Consider the following 20,338-nt stretch of genomic DNA (forward strand, 5'->3'; position numbering starts at 1 on the left):
TAAAGTATTTGTAGGAAGGAGGCCAATCAGCAGCTTTGTTGCTTACAGAAAGCAAAATGCATAAGGAAGGAAGGTATTAGGCATGAGAAGAGGAAGATTGTCACTTTGCACTTTGAGAATAAAATTAAAATCTAATTGCAATCTAAACAGTTTTTTTATTTTTCATTTTGAGAATAAAGTAAATTCCTCAAATCCAGTTAAAGGCGTGTATGGTTTATCCATCGATATCCTTGTATTTATTCATTACCAGCGAATTCAGCATTGCACGAATGTGGCCACCACTTCCTCCTTCTTCTGCCCGTACACTGATTACCACAATGTGTCAATGCTCTAAAGGAGAATTTCATCGTTACTAAAATCAATTCTGAAGTGATTCTAAATTCCAACAATTCACTTATATAAGGCATTTTGTAAAGGAAGTCAAATGTGCTAATGATAGTAGTTTGATGTAATTTGTTAGATTCTTAAACTTTCAAAGTTCAAGTTTATTCTTAACATTTTGACTTTATTTTCGAAAAGCTAAATGAAAATACATCGTCTCTTTTTCTCCCCACTTCTTTTTTGCCCAAACTTGCCCATCATTGTGCAACTTGCCTTTCAGTGTCTACATGCTCAGCATTGTCAGTGTCACTTTTCTTTGTCTAAAAAATCTAAAAAACATATTGCTATCTTGTATCCCAGCAGGAGCTACTGTGTAAGGGCATGCCATGTTATTTTATTGAAATACATTTTTTTCTTTTTTATTCTTTTGTGCCTGTGCAGAGAAAATGTTTGGGGAGTTTCTGAGCTGGGAGCTGGATGAGGCTTTGTCTCACCTGCCTCTGAAACCCGGCCAGGCTGTGACGCTGACTGTCAATATCCAAGTCAAGGTGGACTTCTCTGGTCAGGAGCACCTGCTGCAGGACCTCAATGATGGTGAGTGGACCCAGGAATTCACATATGAACCCAAATGAAAACTCAGTGCCTGCAGCATCTGTCAGTGTAAATCTGCTGAGCTTGTTAAATGTGCTGGAGCACAACATATTGTGGTGGTCAAATATGAACTTTTAAAACTGTTGATATACAGGTGCCCAGGTTATGATACACATTATTCATGAAAACCATAAAACAGCAAATATAGAAAATGAATTACCTCCTATTTAGTCATGATTATCCCCTTTTAAGTTGTTATCCATGACATATCAGCCTGGTTGACATGGGGCCACCTTTTTTTACTTGTGGTATCAGCAAACATGTTCAATATCTTTATCATTTAATATAATTTAATAACAGTAAACACTTCTTGAGCAGTTACTGTGACTACACTGTCTGTGTGTGCCACCAAACAAAACTGAGTTGTTTCACTACTGATAAAAACCACTGAATAGACAATGCTCTCCTTTCATCACTGAGAGGAAAGCATTGATAGGTGTTGCTGAAAAAGAGCGCACCATTAACTGGTATGATTTCATTGAAATCTCAAGGACTTGCATTTGAAGAATCCTTCTTTTTTTGCCTTTTGCACATCTTAAGAAATGAATAGAAAATATTCAGAGGCAAACAGGAATATAAATATGTAAAGAACAAACAAGGGTTTATTTGTTCATATGGCCATTGATGAGGTTGAAGTGGATGAACAGTGTTTCCCATTACCTAGACTGTGGCATTCCTCTATATTCAAAATGAACCAAAAACACTTCTCATTAGAACATTTTAAATTGATAACTTGGCGCTAATTGCCACATGTTTACTAACGCTTCCCGGCAATGTGTGTTTCCGATATTGTGTGCTACCACATGCTCACGCTATGGCCCATAACATTTTCACCATCCATGTAGTTAGTCAGACCTCTGAGTTCTAACTGCAGCTGGGGCATCACTGCAGTTCTTTCTCTCACGCATAACTGAACTTTCGCTCTTTAGTCTGTTTACCTGTCACTTGGAATATGTGGCATTACCGCTATAGATTGATTTAATTCTGTTGGAGACACTGGGATGGAATGGGTCAAAATGGGTCATCACGTTACAGATTGCTCGATGGAACCATGCATATGGCCTCCGTGCGCATTGTGTTGAAACAGTTGACATTTGCTGATTTTATCATCTCATGCTAGACACTACTCCCTTTTCTTCTCTTTTATATCATAGGTAAATGAATATCTTTGAGATTTGAGGGCATCATGTTGGACTGTGATTGTCAACAACATCCTCACATTTTATAGACTAAACAGTAACAGAATTACTTATAGTGAATTTAATCATTAATTGCAACACTGTGGTGGGCTGAGGTGTCGGATGCAGAAATGAGTGTTAATGTGCCCCTGCAGACGGAGCACTTTCTGTTACAGCGATTCTACCTGCCTTATTTAAGATTCACCAGTAATAGGAGAGAGGTCTCGAGGTCTCTCCATCTCCATTTCTCTCCTAGCTTCTGGCTTCCTCATTTCAACTGTCGGATTCCCTCTCTTGTGATTTTTATTCCTACTTAAAAAAAAAAAACTCTGACCTTCTCCCTCTACCTGGAAGCTCATTCATTGCATTCCTTCTCCAGTCTTTCTTGTAGTTCCTTTCATTTGATGCTATCTCACACTCTAATACAATAATGTAATCACTGTAATAATGTTGTTATTATACTAATGGACTTATTTGCATAGAGCCAGTGGTTTGGCTTTGTTTTTCAGTCTGTACTCCTGTGTGGGGAGATTACCTTTTTTTTGCCATCTTTGCTATTTCAACTGTGAAATCTTGACAGTTCGAGGCACAGCTGGTGCAGTCAACGACTGTTCTGTTGTCTTGCTTCGCCACCACATATGGTCATGTTCAAATTTTAATACTGCCATATTGTGGTAAATGATTTCCTTGTTTGAGGCAGCAGCACAGCAGAGTACACTTTCCCTGAGGCATTTGTTGTCAAGGAAACTGTTTCTTATGGAAGTGTTTACCAAAAAGGTTTATTCAATAACTTGCTGAGAATCAGGTGAGAAGGTACAAAAAAGGAAAAAGTAGAATTTATTCTGGAAAACAAATTAAATTAAATTATTGCAATGTTGTTATTTAGTCGTTATAAAATCGGATCTCTTACAATGGTCTCATAATGTCAGTGAGAGTTTCGACTGTATCAGAGGGAGCTTATTGGTTGTCTCAGGGCTGTTTATATTTTGAAAGCTCGTGATAATCTTCGTTAATGTTGTGGAATTATGTTCCCTGCTGCTCCGCTGTGCCATTTTCAAAAGGACACTGTTGTTGTCTCCCTGCACATCAACACCTAACACAAAAAAGCACTTCTCCTAAAGGCACAAAAACAGAAATGAAAGAAGGATTGACATTCTTCTGTTTGCTAAATGCAGCATATAAAAAAATTGCGTCTTGAAACAACTCAGTCCATGAATGCATATATATTTTAATGGGTCCCCACCTTCTGGATATGGTTAATAAAACTTAGCCAGAAAATCTGTCAATTTCTGCTTAACTTTGCAATTTGAGCCAATGGGTTCCATTTGGTGTGAAATCCCTCAGCTTTCTTTACAACACCAAGTAAGTGGTAAGTGGATATTAAAGGGTTTGCAGTTATATTGTGCTTTTATCCAAAGTGCTTTGCAATTTGCCTGCACCCCCCCCCCCCCCCCCCCACACACACACACATAAACAGACACACACAAACACGAACACACACACAGACAAGGCGTTGGCAGCAATTCGGGTTCAGTGTCCTGCTTAAGGACACTTTGACATATGTACAGGGAGCAGCTGGCAAACCTGCAATTAGAGGGTGACTCGCTCTACATCCTTAGCCACAGCCACCCTTAGAAGGTTCGCTGTAATTGTAGAACAACAAGTCTGAGACGAGTGAAGCTGTTCAGGCAAAATGAAGAATAACTACTTGGAAGAATTGACAAAGAAAAAGACAAATAGTTTTTTGTTTCAAAAAAAGGTGAATCAACATTTTGGGAAATATGTAATTTTGCTCTCTTGTCGAAGCTTGGAAAGGATTTATACCTCTCTTGTTTTCATGGTAAAAATAAGGCCAGAAGTTGAATAAACAGCCCAAGCTTTATTCACTTTATTCAGCAAATGTCAATGAATAATTGAGATCCATTACCGGCTCCTTAAAAAGTCCTAAAAAGTGTTATATTTAATTCAACTAAATAACGGTCTTAAACTGTCTTTAATTGTTTTAAATTGACCATAAATTGACTGCAAAGTATTCAAATTGCAGGCGGTGCGTTTAAGGCAGATGGGAGTTTTGTCACGCACAGTGTCCTACTATAAAAACATCTTTAAAACTTTATTGCCTATAGACACAGTCAGTGCTGCTGGCTAGCTTTTATGGACATGTTACCTCGGCACTTCTGGTGCATAGCCTGTGTTTATCCCTACTGCCCATCATGGTAAATCGTAACTTTTTTTGTGGTAGTGAGATCTATGTAAAGGTTTGTAAAATGTTGCTTTAAAAATGGTGCAAGAACCCTGATTACAAGTGACCATTCCAATCAATAGAAGGGAAACAAGCTGACGGGCTTATTGGCAAACCGGCTGGCAGAGTTTTTATTTTGTCATTAGTTGTTTGCCCCCGAAGTTACAGGTAAGGGCAAAGCCACAGGTAAATGACAAAAATATCCTGATACCTTTTATACAAATGTTGAGAGATTTCCAGATTTATAATCAATAATTTATATAAGAAAGGTAGAATTGTTTTTAGACATTTTAATGAAGAATGGTTGCATATTCCTTCCTTACGTCGATGTATTATCCGGGCTGAGTCCGGTTTTTCCTCCTCTTCTAGATTTAATTGACAGCTAAGCTAACTGCTTCCAGACTGAAGCTTCATCTTTTTTTTAGACAAACTGTTTAACTATTTAGTTTTGACATGGAAACTGCATTTTAATGAGATATTGATAAATTACGAGATGCATTTGAAAATACTTTCCTGAGAAAGTTGTATGATTTTAAATTAAAATCAGTTGAAATATTCAGTATTCTAGTTTACCCAGGGAAGGTCAGTACAATCAGAACTTAATGGAAATAGTGTACAACCTACCGATGGTGCTGCACGCGTGTCCCTTGTGTCTCAGCCGAGGCAGGGGGCGCAAATCATAGAAGAGTGCAGTGAGAATATTCAATACAAGCCGAGCCTCATTGATGGCTCCTCATACAGTTTACCTTTCACTTTCGGTCCGAGCTGATACATGTCACCATTACACGGAATCAGATGTCATTAATGCATTGAATAAGTCTTGTACCTAATTGCTACGGCCAACACTATGGTTGTCTTTGGAGGCTGCATCTCGTACCGCAGTAAATACCCACATCTGAAAGAGTTAATGGACACAAGAAACACATTATACCAACTGAAGTATGGATTAACGGAGGGTGATGCATTCAGAAGCTCTGTTGACATTAGTAAGGGACGGGAAGGTTTTTTCTTCTTCTGTTTTCTCATTGTTTGTGCTCAGTTGACTGGAAATGCACTGCTGTCCTACTTCTGTAGCTACTTTTTAAATCCTAAACTTTGAACTTGCACCAGCAGGCTCAGTCCCAAAGAATACTTTTTAAAGTAATAACCTACGACATGTTCATGTTAGATTTCCATTTCCATGCTGCTCTCTGGCGCTGTCAAGTGATCCAACACAGCTGCTCCTCAACCTAATACGCTTCCTTGAAAGCTTTTACAGTTGCTGCTGTCTGCTATGGTCAGAGCAGTAGGGTATCAAACCTATTTGTTTGGTGGTGACCAAAGTGCTTCAAAGAACGTCTGGTCTGATTTGTAATCTTGTTCACGTTTGGGACGTGACTTCCATCAGTGCTCCTTCCAAAGGTCCCCCCCACCCCCCACACACACACAGGCAATGTCACTGACAACTGGGATACCTAGCAAAGAGGAAAATATTGCAGAATGCAGACGATCTGCTTGTGAATCACCAGAGACATACCTTCACCCTCAGGGTAGTCAGATAATGAAAGCGTATTAGCTGAGAGATTAGATTCAACTGTTAGCTCAAGCAGCAGAATTTTCTGTTAGCTCAAAAGATTTGGTCACAGCCGCAGACTGTCTATGGAGATGGATGACACATATCCATTTTCTCCAATTTGATGAAGCCAAAATGTCTTGGATATGAACGATACCAGCTTGCACATTTGGAGCCAATCTGCACAATCAGGGGATGCAACCCGCCAATACACACATTCAATCAATCCTGTCTCAGTCTCAGCTGTCCATCATGACGTTTCATCCATGCTTTGTAACGTCAAAGAGCAAATTAAACCAAATTTACTGGGAAAATGAGCACATGAAAAAAACATCAGAGTGAGTAGAGCTACTGAACATGAAACAAAAACATTTTGGACATGCACAATCATACACTTTGACTTTTTAATTTGGTCCATGTTCCATCTATTAACATAGAGTAGGTGGTATCGGCTTAATACAGTTAATAAAACAGTGTAAGCCTGTAAAAGAAAGGCCAGAGACCTGTTCATGGATTTTTAGTCAGGCTCTTCATTTATATCTCCCCCTGTGCTATTTTCTCTTTTTACGAACAAATTATGATCAATGAGGAGCAGTTTAAATTGCTTGAGTATGCTGATGACATGGACTTCGTTGGCCAACAGAAAACATGCCCTTTTGTTGAAGCGGCAAATTTGGCCCACACTTAGGCCCTTCAAACATGGCGTCGCATTAGCCAGCTATAAATCAATGTGGCCAAGACAACATAATTAATTATCTGCACACAACAAGGTGTATGATTAGTCAGTTTTGGACTTGGACTGGAAATTCTGATACTTGGCACCTAAGAGCAGATTACAATGTATTTGAAATAGATTGTTCACACCAACTTTATCTCTCTCAGAAAACCGAATTGCCATGGTGTCAGTAGATAGAGGTGGACAAAATTGTTCTTTGAGTGTTTTAATTTTCCTCCTCGTTGCAAAGAAACGTTCTAGAATTGTGTCAATGGCAAGCAAAATAGTTGTCAAAGCCCTTGGAAGAGGGCTATTTGGGTTCCAGGAAGAAGAATAAGTGGTCAAACTGTCCCAGGCGTGGAAGGAGAGTGGCTTTGCTGTGCCTGGCGAGGTTGGTGTAAACATGGTCCTGGTTTTTGGCTCCCCAAGAGACATTCTGAAGAAATTTGGGAAAGACAGACCTGAAAATTCGAAGGATAAAGTCCTCAGCAACAATGAAAGCCTCATCCTGGTGCAACCTAAAAGCAGTTGTTGTTTCCTTTACATGGCTTGCTTAGCCTTTTCATTCGTAAGGACATAGTGCTTCTGTAAAATGACATGTTATTTTAGGCTTACAGCCTATTCCAGTCATTAGCTCAGATACTAGTATGCTCTCTCTGATACACTGATAGAAGTGTAATGATGTTCTTACAGTTTCAGAGCTGCATGTCACCTCAGAATTACCCTGTGCTTTAAAATGAGATGCTGTAAGACTACTCTAATAGATTCTTTTCATATTGTTTGAATTGGATTAATGGTGCATTTGATGTCCAGAAATAACACAAAGCTGTAACATCTGTGGGTGGTTTTATTCACTGTTATGAAATATTGAGCCTTTAACTGATATAGTACTCATCATAAGAAGCCCCAGTAAAGAGCTGTTTGGAGTTTAACAGGATATTGAATGTTTTTTTTCATGTTTACACTGTAGCAGGTCATAATGTCAGTATGTATTTGACGAGATTTTCCCTGTAAAAGACATGTGAATGTCAAAGCAATTGACAATGCAGAGACCCATATCTCATGAACCTTCAGATCTACGCGAATAATTTGACAATTTCTTCCAAGTGACACTCCCAATTTCTGCTGTTTCATCGAGGTAGCCACTGATAGAAATGCTGAATACACCCGATTCTCCCCGAGGCCGTTCGACGGAGAGCTAGACAGATACTGATTGGAAGGAGGGTGTGAGGGAGGGGGTTGATTGTGAGCAATGCCATTGTTAATCATGCCACTCATTACTCACACAGTCTCTTTGCCGCAGGACACAGCAAGTCATATATAGCTCCTCAAACAGCCTGAGTACCATAATTGAGGATGCAGGCCATAAAGTCTAAAAGCGATGGCTTTATTTTGGGACCTTTCCCTTTCTGCAACTCTGAATCTATGTCTGCATGCATGTCGGATCTGTTAAACAGCTGGATAAAGAGAATGAGGCAATAGCAAGCTAACGACAATCAATAGCAAAAGACAGGTTTCACACAGTTGTGGCCCCTCATCACTGAGATTATGAGCTGTTCCCGGTGAAGTTGCCAATCAAAGGAAAATGTGGTGGAGTTTTGGGTTATTGATAAGAAAAAGAGGACAACATTCTGACAGTATGATGGCTTCATCCCACTGCTCCACCAACCAAGGCCATGTGGCATAAACTGAAGAACAAGACCATGGCCATCGCAAAACTATAAATATTCTTGATTTAATTTGAAGAAAAGAATACCTAAAAAACTTGCTGCATGGTATATCAGCCTCTAGAGCTGTACAGGGAGTTTTGCTTTGAGAAGCTTGGTCTGCAACAGGTGGATTGATTTGAATTAAATAGTTAAAATAAGTCCATATTTACTTGTCAGGATTGTCCAGTAAATTTGTTTTCATGTTCACGTGGTGTTAGGTGCCATTCATTTCTTCAGTAGCAAATAGCAAAAATGTAAAGAACATTCCCAACAAGCCCAACTGAGCCTCCACTCTTTGCATCTCTGCTCCACTGCTGCACATGTCATACAAATGACTTAGCCCTGTTTTTCACGTAGCGATAACATTGGCCCGAGTGTGTCCATCCCCACCACGTATGCAATAATGGGGGCTGGGGCCAGTCCCAGCTCACATTGGGAAAGGCGGGTAACACACTGGACCGGTCACCAATGTGAGCTGGGCCAAAAGAGAGTACATCATTCACGCTATCATTCACAACCATAGTCAATTTTCTTAAATTGACCTAACCCAGTCTTTGGACTCTAGGAGCAAGCCGCAGATATACCAGAGCGATATGGAATAAATAACGGTGGCAAGAACGCAGCACATTCTGTCTCATGAACATAGCAGCCTAGTTTTAAACCCATTTTTATTCAAGATAGAACTAGACCTTTATTCGAAATAGAATATAACAGGAGATAGTCCAGATGTATGCAAAGCCTTGTGAACACAGCGTGTGTGTGTGTAAGTGAACTGTTGTCAGTCATAGTATATGGTAAAGCAAGTCAGTTTTTTCTCTACCTATTTAATTTCTGAAGCTTTGCACTTAGCATTGTAGAGAAATAGGTGAAAATTATACATAAAGAAATCTATTCTTTTCCTGACTTTGCCTGTTATTGGAGGAAAAGCTTTACTTCCAAGGTTTAATAATTTACTCTTTTAATCAGAAGTCTGTTTTCTGATCTGCCTCACTTTGCTGTGTTTATTGCCTTTTTCAGTTTGCTGTTAATACAAATCAACACTCCTCTGTCTTTATAAGTTGTGGTTCATTATGCATAATCTACATTTTCAGCATTAAGTCATCACTATAACACCATGGTCATTTCATACGTGTTAATCTCTAGCTCAGAATTGACTCTGACTCTTTTTAAGATAAATACCTTTCCATTTGGTTGTACTCTGCTGATGGAGCATGTGGCCGTTTTTTGTTTGATAGACTCTTTCTACCCTGAACTCAATGCCTGGGCTGCTGTGAAGGCTGGTAATTTCCCATCTCTTGGGGGAAATTGCAGGGCTTTGCATTCCATTGACGTCAGAGGGCGATTGGATTTCTTTGACGTCAGAGCACGGGCTCTGGGCGTCATTTTTGAGCATTGTCTGAATGGGTTGAAAGCAGCAGGCCCTGTGGTGAAGCCGAACACAGCGGCTGATAGTGCAGCTGCTCCTGTGTCCACAGACACAGGGTCTTATTACTTATCTCAAGGTCATGGATATGAACTTATTCAGGTTTTTTTCACGAGCCGAGAGTAAAAGCTATGAATTTAGAATATTACAAGCTAAATTGTATAAAGCATATTGAAATGGAGTACACTTATACAATTAGTGTGTTGAATCATTGCTATAAATAAACATATATTGTGTCTGTCCTGTCAAAATATGTTTTTTACCCTTTTTATTTAAAAATCACTAAACTGCTTAAGGTAAGAAAAACGTTTTGCACTGACAATAGGGAAATGTCATCGAAATCAGGACTTTTTAAGGGATTGACAAACTGGTTAATTTTCAACTTTATATTTAATTTGAACTCAATGAAACCTTGAAAGTTAATGGAAACAAAGGCATGACCATGAATAACAGTTGAAGGTAAACCAGTGCTTCTGTGATAATTGTAACCATTGTGAAAGTTTGGTTTATTACAGTGCTTGAGTGCGATATTTTTGAGCTTTTGCACATAACAAACTTTCAAATGACCGTGCGCTAAACCCAGTCCTCCTTGATTACTGCTGCAATGGCTGCCAAGCTGCTGTTGCACCATTGTCATGCTAAATCAATAGTGGACGATCTGTCGACGCCGAAGAGAATTTCAAACCAATTAGTTCAGTTGAATTTGTAAAGTTGATCAGCTTTAGCTAGCTAGCATCAGCTAATGTTAAAACTTAGGGAATGGTTAAAAAATTCAGATATCCACATAATGGCTACACACTCGGCTGAGGCTAAAGATGTCACTGTTTCCACTGTAGAGGATATGTTTTATTGAAACCATGAAACCCAATACATTTTGGTACTGGTTTTGATGAATTGATTGAATTCAGGAAATTGACCTCCCTTTCTTTAACTTTGCGAGATAGGGTGTTTGCCTTGTTGGAGCTACATGCGCTCTCTTCATACACTTTTGCTTTGTTCATGTATTCAATTTTACAAGGGAAACACATTTGAGCAGATGGAATTAAGAATTGATTTCTTCTGCTTTTCACTAGCTTGAGATGCTGCATACCTAATAAAGAGTTGGACAGAGCCATTAACAGTACCCCAAATAAGCATATTGGCTCATGTGCTGTCAGTCTTCTAGTCCACCCCAGCTATCTTCTTCTAAAAATTGTCCAAATTATGCAATGTAAAATTATATTTTTAACCTCATGACTTAACTTTCTCATGTCGGTTGATTCAGTTAATTCTTTCCTCCCTCCACACTCTTCTACTGACCTGCGCTCACTTTACACGTAAACAATTAACACCAACACTTATCTGTAGTTATTAGGCCCTGAACAGGACTTGAAGTTAACTTTGTGTTGGTTTGAGTCACTCTAGAGTTCATGAGGCACATATTCATACACATTGATCAAAAAGTTATTGATTAATAACTAGATAACTGTGATCGTCAGTTTGTGTGAAGAGCGACAGAGAGGAGCAGACACACACTGCCGGCCCCCACTGCTGAATAATATCCTACAGGAAACACTAAAATGGGTTTAACATCACAATATTACAACACAATTCCAATACTGACCTTGTCAGAGAAATATGGGCAATGCAAAACGAGTAAAATAATCGTTCGTTAATCATTATCCAGGTTAAAGTTGACAATAATCATGATAGTGATTTAAAGTCATATCGCCCAGCCCTATAATTCATCAATGACACACCCCAAGGAGAAAGTCAAGGTTACTCCTGTGGGTTTGTTAAGCTAGTGTTATGCTTGAGTATCGACGGACTGGTCATTTCATTTGCCAACTATGACGTCAACACAGCACCTTTCTCATTGATAGTCCTGTTTGAGGCGCAGTGACTTTGTGTGCTCCTCCCCTAAACGATAGGTGTTGCCGCTGAGAAAAATACACTGCCTTGTTTCCTCCAGAAAACCCAGTTTCTGGGTTTTGTGCACTTTTTCCCTATACAAGCCCCCTCACTCAGCTACCTGATGATCTCTATGCTCCCTCATTAATGTCATTAATGCTTTCAGCTTAATCCATGTTGCTCCTGATCCGCCCTGTTCTCAAAGACAAAAAAACTTGGGAGGTGTGCAACAGACAGAAACGATGCCACGCACTAGCAGAAGTGATATCACTGCAAGGACAGCATGAACTAAGCCAACAAGCCCTTAGTCTTGGCCTGTTTACTTGATTCATTGAAATCAGTTAACTGTGAATTAAATTGTTCTTCTGGGACATGTTGGGAACCTTACTTAGATAAATGAAGGAAAGTGAGAAGATCAAAAATGTTATTAAAACACACAAACCAGCTCAGTGTGATGACCGTGATGCTCTGCTAGTTCCTGTTTATTGATAGCCATGTCCCTGTACTTTATTGTGTTTTCCATTGCTGACTGTGTGATGCCACAATGTCTTTTCAGATGGGATCAGTGTGACAGGCCTGCCAATCTCCAGTCCTCTGCGCCAAGTCCTCAAACCCAGGCCTGAGACCAAGCCTGTCAGCAGTGAGTCTGGCAAAGCAGAGTACAGCCATATTAAGGTGAACACACAAATGCCTCTTTACAATGCATAAAATACAATCCCTATTGTGTTGCTCATTCCTGGATCAAGATGCAGGCAGTTTTTTTTTTCTCTTTTGTTTGTCTTTCCTGGCTTGTAGTACAAGGTGGGGAGCAATTCATTTTCCATCTCAGGTTGGCATATTAAACCCTCCTCTATTGCCCCTAAATCTCTCACATCAGAGTTGGAAACAGTGTGTGCAAATTTTGAGGGTGACTCTGTAGCATTATTTACTACCAAACTACAGTCTTTGCTTTACGCTTCTAGAAGGAACACTGAGTTTTCTCTATCTGGATTCTCTCCATGGCTGCCGTTGCGCTCGGCTCCTTGAGTCGGGAGTCAAACCACTGAGCTGCACAGGCCAAAACGAAGAGAGAAAGTGTTCGCAGGATTTCAGTGTGAAACTGCAAAAAGGTACAACGGGGAAAATAGATAGTGTCTCTTAGAAGGAAAAAGGACCAGATGGAGAACGAGAAAGCAGTAGATTGAGGCTGATCTGCAGGGGAGACGGTTTTGTGGAGGTCCCCTGCATGAGCGATGGTTAGAACTGGGCGGTCTGACCGAGTCTACCTGCTGAGGGTCATCCGTAGCACAGCAGCCACACCAGCTGCGTGTGTGGTGGCTACTTCGTTTCAGCTCCGACAACCAGAGGAACGTCTTTCTCCTCTTTGAGAATCAGCAGGAGAGAAGACCACATTGATGTCTAATGTTCAGATGTGCTGACAAATAAAGTCAGCCCAGACTTGACAGGATGTTGAATAAGGGCTGAGGCAGCACAGGAGGAAGTTTCCTGTTCATGTTTAAAGGTGCTTAGTTAGGGACAGGTTTGTTTGCAAAACTTGGTCATATCTGACAGAAGTAAGACAAATATAGCTCTTGATGACTCTTGCTGTTTGTCTGAGGGACATTGTCATACTGCAAAATTAATTTGGGACCGATCAGATGCCTCCCTGATGTTATCTTGTGAAGGGTAGAAGATGAATCTAAACATCTTACATGCCTCAAGCCGCACAACACTGTTTAGTATGTGTAAGTACATGCTACAGCCAATTAACTAGTGTATGATGATCAAATAATTAAATATGACATAATTTGAATTCAACCTCTACTTTCACAAATGCAAAAGGAAATCTACACTTAATTTTAATTATAGCTGAGTAAGATAACTGTGAGAAAATGGGAATTATCTTTTGTAAATAACTGAGGGTTTTGTATATTATCGGAGGAAGTCTTAATGAAAATTAAGTGGGAGTTTTGAAGTGTATGAAAAAATGAAAAAGTTACGGTAAGTTTTACCGTTTTAAAACTTTCATTTGATCCCTTTGTTCCCTCAAGCCATTTAAGCTGAATGTTCTATTGCATTTTGAATTCTGGTGTAAAACAACACCTGACACCCGAGTGTCAGTCCAGCTTTTTCCTGCACTTACAACTTAAGTTATTCATCATTAACTAAATATACTTTTTTTCATTGAGTTCATTTTTCTATAACAACTCAACAGATCTTACAGCTTTCATCCTTGATGGACATCGGTTATTGTGACCATTTCTAAGAGTAAATTCTGCCAATCATACCAGTGTGTCTTGTGTGGTGTGCCCACTCACATTTCTACTGTACTGACTTCACATCTTCCGTATTCAGCACAGCAACTCTGCAGGTAACATGAACAATTCATTTCCCTTTGGATTCAATGCATAGCCTGTTAGATATGCAGTATCTATTCAGGGAAGGGTGGAAACAGAAGCAGCCGATGTTAAAAAGACAAGCTTGGCATTTTAATAAGTGGATAGGCTTATTAGAGGCAGAGTCTGAGTGACAGCTTCTTGTTTCATCACAGAACATGGTGTTGAAACCATTGTTTAAGTAAAGCCAATTACATAAGGAGTCTTGTCTTGTAAGAATTCCGCCTTCGAGCAGGTTGTACCGACGTGAGCTCTCTCTGCTTTCTTTTTGCAGACATACTGTTGGACACACACTCGGGGGTGATTCATTTTGTGTGTGTCTCTGCACTGATTTGCCTGCGTATGATAGTAAATGTGTTAATCCCGGCTGCATGACTCATCGTCAATAAGAGCTGTATTGTTTTCAGGATTTTGACTCAAACCCACAGAGCCCGGTGCGCACTACATGTTGTCGAGGTGAACGGGTGCAGCATTGATAATAAAAAAAAAAAAATCCAAGCAATCTAGTGCAACCCGTTGTTAGAACCTGTTTGTCTATATAGAAAAAAACCAATTGATGATGCATTACGCATATATCAGAGTCGTGTGTCCTGTCGCAGACTTACAACTTCTATTCACCACAGTGCTTAATTTGTAAATCACAAGGTGCCGGAAAGCAGAGTACATATGGCAGCGCAGGGATGACGAGACGGGCACAGGTCCCGGAACGCATAAAGAAAACGGTGCTGAAAAAAACATGCAAATGCCCACTGACAATGCTGTGGGACTTACAAGCCTTAATTTCAAATAATATCCATGGTATAAATTTTATGACAATAATTTACAATTATTTTAGGCTATACTGCACAGCACAGGCAAATGCCCACATCAACACAGGTGGGACTTACAGTCAGCAATTAATTTCTCAACATATATCTAACTTGTAAAACGTAAAAAAATAAAAGTTCAAAGCTTACAATAAATCACATAAATCTTCCATTATTATTATTTAAAGATTGGCACGGAGGCCTATTAATAGACAGTAAGCTCACCATATTTAGTTGTCCAAAACACCCCACATCACGACCATGTCCGGATTCTCCTCCTCCTCCCTGTTTCGGGTTTTACTGCGTGTGTCTGTGACTGCTGGCGCTGTAGCTAGCTCCCGCTCCGGCTGGCGGGCCACCTGACCTGCTGCTGCCGCGGTACCGGCCTCCTGCCCTGGCTTGGCTAGCTGTCGGTGAAGCTGGCTAACGGTTGCGGAGCTAGTCTCCTGCTGCAGCCGGTTTTGCTCGTCAACATGACCGCTGCAACTGCCCTTGTCGCCGCTTGTCGAGGCTTTTCTGACTCGTTTCGAAGCGTCATGCAACTCTTCCTTCTTTTAGAAAAAGGACAGTAAATTCAACTGTCTTTTTGACATGTTTTCATTGAACAGGTAACTCTTGGTTCCTCTCTGCTGCTTGCTCCCCAGATGCAGCAAATTTCTAAAGTTTTTGTCTGCGAAGCGGGGTGCATCAACAACAGATCTCCGAGTCTTTCAAATGACCATGATGAAATTCATGGGATTTGTTCTGTAAATTATTATATGAATATTATTGTTTTATTTTATACATTTTTTTTTAACATTTTATTAATATTAACAGAGCTACCAACTTTTCAAAAACCTTGGAGTGAGATTTTGTCGGGGGTGACCAAAATATAGCCGCGCAAGCAGAAACACAAGTTGCAAACACAAAAATCAAATGAGAGATTTATTACAAAACGTCACATCAGCGGCGGTGTGTTTTTAGCCGCCGCCGCCGCCACCCCCCGCCCTGGACGATGTAGCGAACCTCGTCAGCGGCGGAGCTCTTGTCGGGGGGGGGGGGGGCCCACACTGCCTTCGCGATCGACATATTGGCCACTTGTAAGAAATCACTTTTTTTTTCGGCGTGAGAAATTGGATGTGTGTCACACGCCGAAAGCGTGAGAGTTGGCAGCTCTGTTATTAATATGTTTTTCTATACGAGAGGTACCGGATCAGCCCAAACAAGTCCCGGAACACGGGCAGGCCAAAACCAAGAGGTGCCGGATCCTGTTCAAATTAACCCCTGATTCACCATTATATTCATAACCTCAACAATGGTATTGCACTGATATTATGTAAAGCAATAAATTCTGAGAACTGGAACTCAACACATTTTGAAAGACGAAGCCAATGAAGAACAAAGTTAGTTGCAGTATTGGACCTTCATTACAACTCTCTACATCCTCACACAGAGTGTTGACCTTCTAATTTTCAAAAGGGAAGTGCTGAAGTGTTGCTTGAAGACATCTCTGTGAACTCTTCGATTCCACTTATTACCACGTTTTCGAGCCCTGTCTCTGCATATGTTAGACTACTTCTTGAAAAGGCGATCTGCTAGTGTAAACTTGATTTGTCAGTGTGTTTGTGACAGAACGAGAGAGATTTTGTATTAGCTGCTAATAACTGTTTGTTGGCTGAGAGGAAGGATGGACAGATGCACAGGAAATTAAAAACCTTCCAGCCAAACTTTTTGGCAGTAAAGCAGGGTGTTTCCTGCATCTAAATCTTGTGTGGGCCAATTAAGTGTGAGATCCACCTCAACCAATTTAGTCAAATTTTATATATATATATTTTTTTAAGTTACTACACGTTGATTCTCCCCCTTGTTGTTTATGAGATCTGCTGTATGTGTGGCCATGCACTCTCCTGGCAGCAATATTTCTTATCATGTATGCTTGAGCTTGGAGAGTAATTGCATTCAATGCTGACTGATCTGTAATCACCACAGGAGAAGTTAATGTGTTTACATTGCCCTTCAATTCTCAGTCTTAGCCCCCATTCTTCAATCCTCCCACCAAGTTGCTAAATGCCTGTGGCCTTGGAAAATGTCCATTGTGTCAGGGTGGGATGGATCCTCCGCAGATGAGGGAGATCCGGCCTCAGTCGGTTGGCTTTGACGATTATTTACACATTTTCAGTGACTCATCCCCATCGGAGCACGAGGGGACATCCACAACTTGATGTCTTTGACACTTTCTGTCCTCACCTCGTCACTGGAGCTATACGTCTCACTGCGCCTCCGTTTCCTCAGGGCGAGCACATCTTCTCTTCAGATTCTCTTCTGATTTGACAGTATCTTCAAAGATCGATGGGTTATGTCCTCGCTTCTTCTGTAACGTCCAATGTTTGATTACAAACATGCGAACAGCAGCTGCAGACTTTTATTAGGAGCTTGAACCCCGACTCCATCAGCGGGGGGTTTGTGTGATGGCTGATTTAAGTGACAGACAGTGGGTTAGATAAAAGAAGGGGCGAGACAGTAAACCCACCTTTCATTTTAAAGCCAGTCAGTGTGCAGTCCTGCTCAGTTACCTAGTTTATCCTGAGAACCTGTCTTCACTCGACAGATGTCATCGAGGACATTTCAAGTGAGGCTATGATACAGAAATAGGCAGGCCCCCTCAGACACACCCAGCGATTATCTTCAAAACACCAAATGTCCAGGGGATTGCCTAGCTGCATCCAATGCAGTTTCACGTTCCTGTTCATAAGGCTGTAGTACTGCAATCCAGAGATGGCTGTGTGAATGCAGATGTGTGTGCTTCTCTGAGGCGAATGGTGTGTGAGAGAGCGATGGCTGCTGCTGTGCTTCCTCCTGCCAACATCAGGGGTCTTAGAGGGCACAATCTCCTGTATGAGGTGCGCCTCCTCACTCAGCTAAATATAAAATGACATACACTCCTGATCAAAATCTTAAGACCAGTTAAAAAATTGCATGAATTTGCATTTTGCACTGTTGGATCTTAGGAAGGTTCTAAGTAGAGCTTCAAAATGCAAAAAGAAGAAATGGGAACAAGAGCCCAAAACTTGTGAGCAGGCAATTTATTGAAAAAAACAATTTAACTCAAATAGGCTGTTCATCAGCTGATCAAAAGTTTAAGACCACAGCCTTTAAAAGCCAAAATCTGTGCAAAAATTTGGATTCCATGTCATTTCCTGTCAAGTAATCACACTGTGAAGATCTCTTGATGGCAAAGGCAAAAAAGCTCACCGTCTTTGAACGTGGTAGGATTGTTGAACTGCATAATCAAGGCCTCTCACAACATGCCATCGCTGCTGAGGTCGGACGCAGTAAGACATTCATTTTGCATTTCTTAAAAGATCCTCAGGGTTATGGAACAAAAAAATCAAGTGCTAGACCCAAAAAAATCTCACCGGCGCTGAGCCGGAGGATCCGAATGGCTGTCCGTCAAGACACGGGACGATCCTCGTCCCAAATTAAGGCCATTACTGGTGCTGACTGCAGCCCAATAACCATCAGACGGCATCTGCGAAGGAAGGGCTTCAAAAACAAGAAACGTCTTCAAAGGCCACGTCTCCTTCAACGCCACAAAATTGCCCGTTTAGACTTTGCAAGGGAAAACCAAACATGGGACATTCAAAGGTGGAAGAAAGTTTTATTCTCTGACGAGAAAAAATGTAACGTTGATGGTCCTGATGGCTTCCAACGTTACTGGCATGACAAGGAGATGCCACCTGAGATGTTTTCTACGCGGCACAGTGGAGGGGGCGCCATCATGATCTGGGGTGCTTTTTCCTTCAATGGAACAATGGAGCTCCAGGTTGTGCAGGGGCGTCAAACAGCAGCTGGCTATGTGGAGATGTTGCAGCGGGCATCCCTCATGACTGAGGGCCCTCGTCTGTGTGGTAACGACTGGGTTTTTCAGCAGGACAACGCTCCAATTCACAATGCCCGTCTGACCAAGACTTTTTTCCAGGAGAATAACATCACTCTTTTGGACCATCCTGCGTGTTCCCCTGATCTTAATCCAATTGAGAACATTTGGGGATGGATGGCAAGGGAAGTTTACAAAAATGGACTTCAGTTCCAGACAGTGGATGCCCTTCGTGAAGCCATCTTCACCACTTGGCGCAACATTCGCACTAGCCTTTTGGAAACACTTGCATCAAGCATGCCAAAACAAATTTTTGAAGTGATCAACAATAATGGTGGAGCTACTCATTACTGAGTCAGTTTTTTACACTTTAATTTCTGTTTTAGGAGTTTTTTTTGTTTTTTTTGAGCTGTGGTCTTAAACTTTTGATTAGCTGATGAACAGCCTACTTCAGTTAAATTGTTGTTTTCAATAAATTGCCTGCTCACAACTTTTGGTCTCTTGTTCCCATTTCTTCTTTTTGCATTTTGAAACTCTACTTAGAACCTTCCTAAGATTCAACAGTGCAAAATGCAAATTCATGCAATTTTTTAACTGGTCTTAAGATTTTGATCAGGAGTATAGTTCCATTTCAGGTGGCCATTTGTAAGATATTACTGCAGTGGAAACTGCAATAAAATCTCAGTGACCCTCACAATGGGTTTCGGAGCCACTCAAAGTTTTGTCGTTTGGTTGTAGAGTATCCTTGAAACGAGGAATAGAAACTCTTGATTGAAAGTGGAGCTAGGTGATAGTGAATATTAATAATTCAAAGCTAACTGTTATTCTAAACCAACAAAGTACGGTGTTAAAGTTTTGTGTTGTGCCTGTGAAGATTTATTTCTGGTTATTTTATATTTACAGGATAAGTCATTAATGGGTAAATGTATTTGCTGAACAACTGACAATTCATTTCCCAAACAACTTGGATCATCAGTTAATCATTTAGGCAAAACTTTGTCTGGTTTTATGTAAAGATCTGCTGCTTTTCTCTGTTTTATGCAGCATAATTATAAACTAAATATATCTTTAGAAGGACAAGTAAAGCATTTGAAAGCACCTTGGGGCTGGGAAATTGTAATGGGCAGTTTAATGACCGACAGACTAAATGAGTAATCTTTTTTTTTACATATTCATTTTGATTGCCTCATAGTTTGATTGTAGCAAATACTTGTTAATTTACACATCGAGCGGACACAAATCAAGAGATGCGATTTATTTGGAGTTGACTGTTCTGATCAACTTTGAAACTTTTAATCACTTTTGCTCTGTTTGGTCTCCACCTTCTCTAATCAGAGATACTCTGTATGGGTGTCTGCTTCATGCTCTACATGGTTGTGACAGCTAGTTGGTAACTCTGTTCGTCTGTTCGTCCGAAAAACAAGAAACAGAGCAACACTAGACCTAAAAGAAGCTAAAAGAATGAGAAGAGCTGAGATAAACTATGGTTTGGTCTCAATTTGAGGCAACAGATAATTATGTTGTATCTTTTGTGTTTGGTACCACAAAATAAAAATGCTGCATCATAATTTAAACAAGATGTAACCTTCAACATGTTGGCTCAGAGGAAAATGGGATCTC

The 20,338-nt window shown here is 40.5% G+C and overlaps 1 protein-coding gene across 2 annotated transcripts in view; it reads left to right on the top strand.

Moving 5' to 3' along the window:
• Positions 1–20,338, top strand: part of trappc9 (trafficking protein particle complex subunit 9) — a 255,348-nt gene that overhangs the window by 115,450 nt on the left and 119,560 nt on the right. For both annotated transcript variants that reach the window (XM_053446475.1, XM_053446476.1), the window contains 2 exons: positions 763–915; positions 12,238–12,356. In XM_053446475.1, coding sequence (XP_053302450.1) covers positions 763–915; positions 12,238–12,356 — 272 coding nt within the window. The remainder of the gene's footprint in view (positions 1–762; positions 916–12,237; positions 12,357–20,338) is intronic.

The sequence above is a fragment of the Pleuronectes platessa genome, chromosome 18, assembly GCF_947347685.1.
Source record: "Pleuronectes platessa chromosome 18, fPlePla1.1, whole genome shotgun sequence".
NCBI lineage: Eukaryota > Metazoa > Chordata > Actinopteri > Pleuronectiformes > Pleuronectidae > Pleuronectes > Pleuronectes platessa.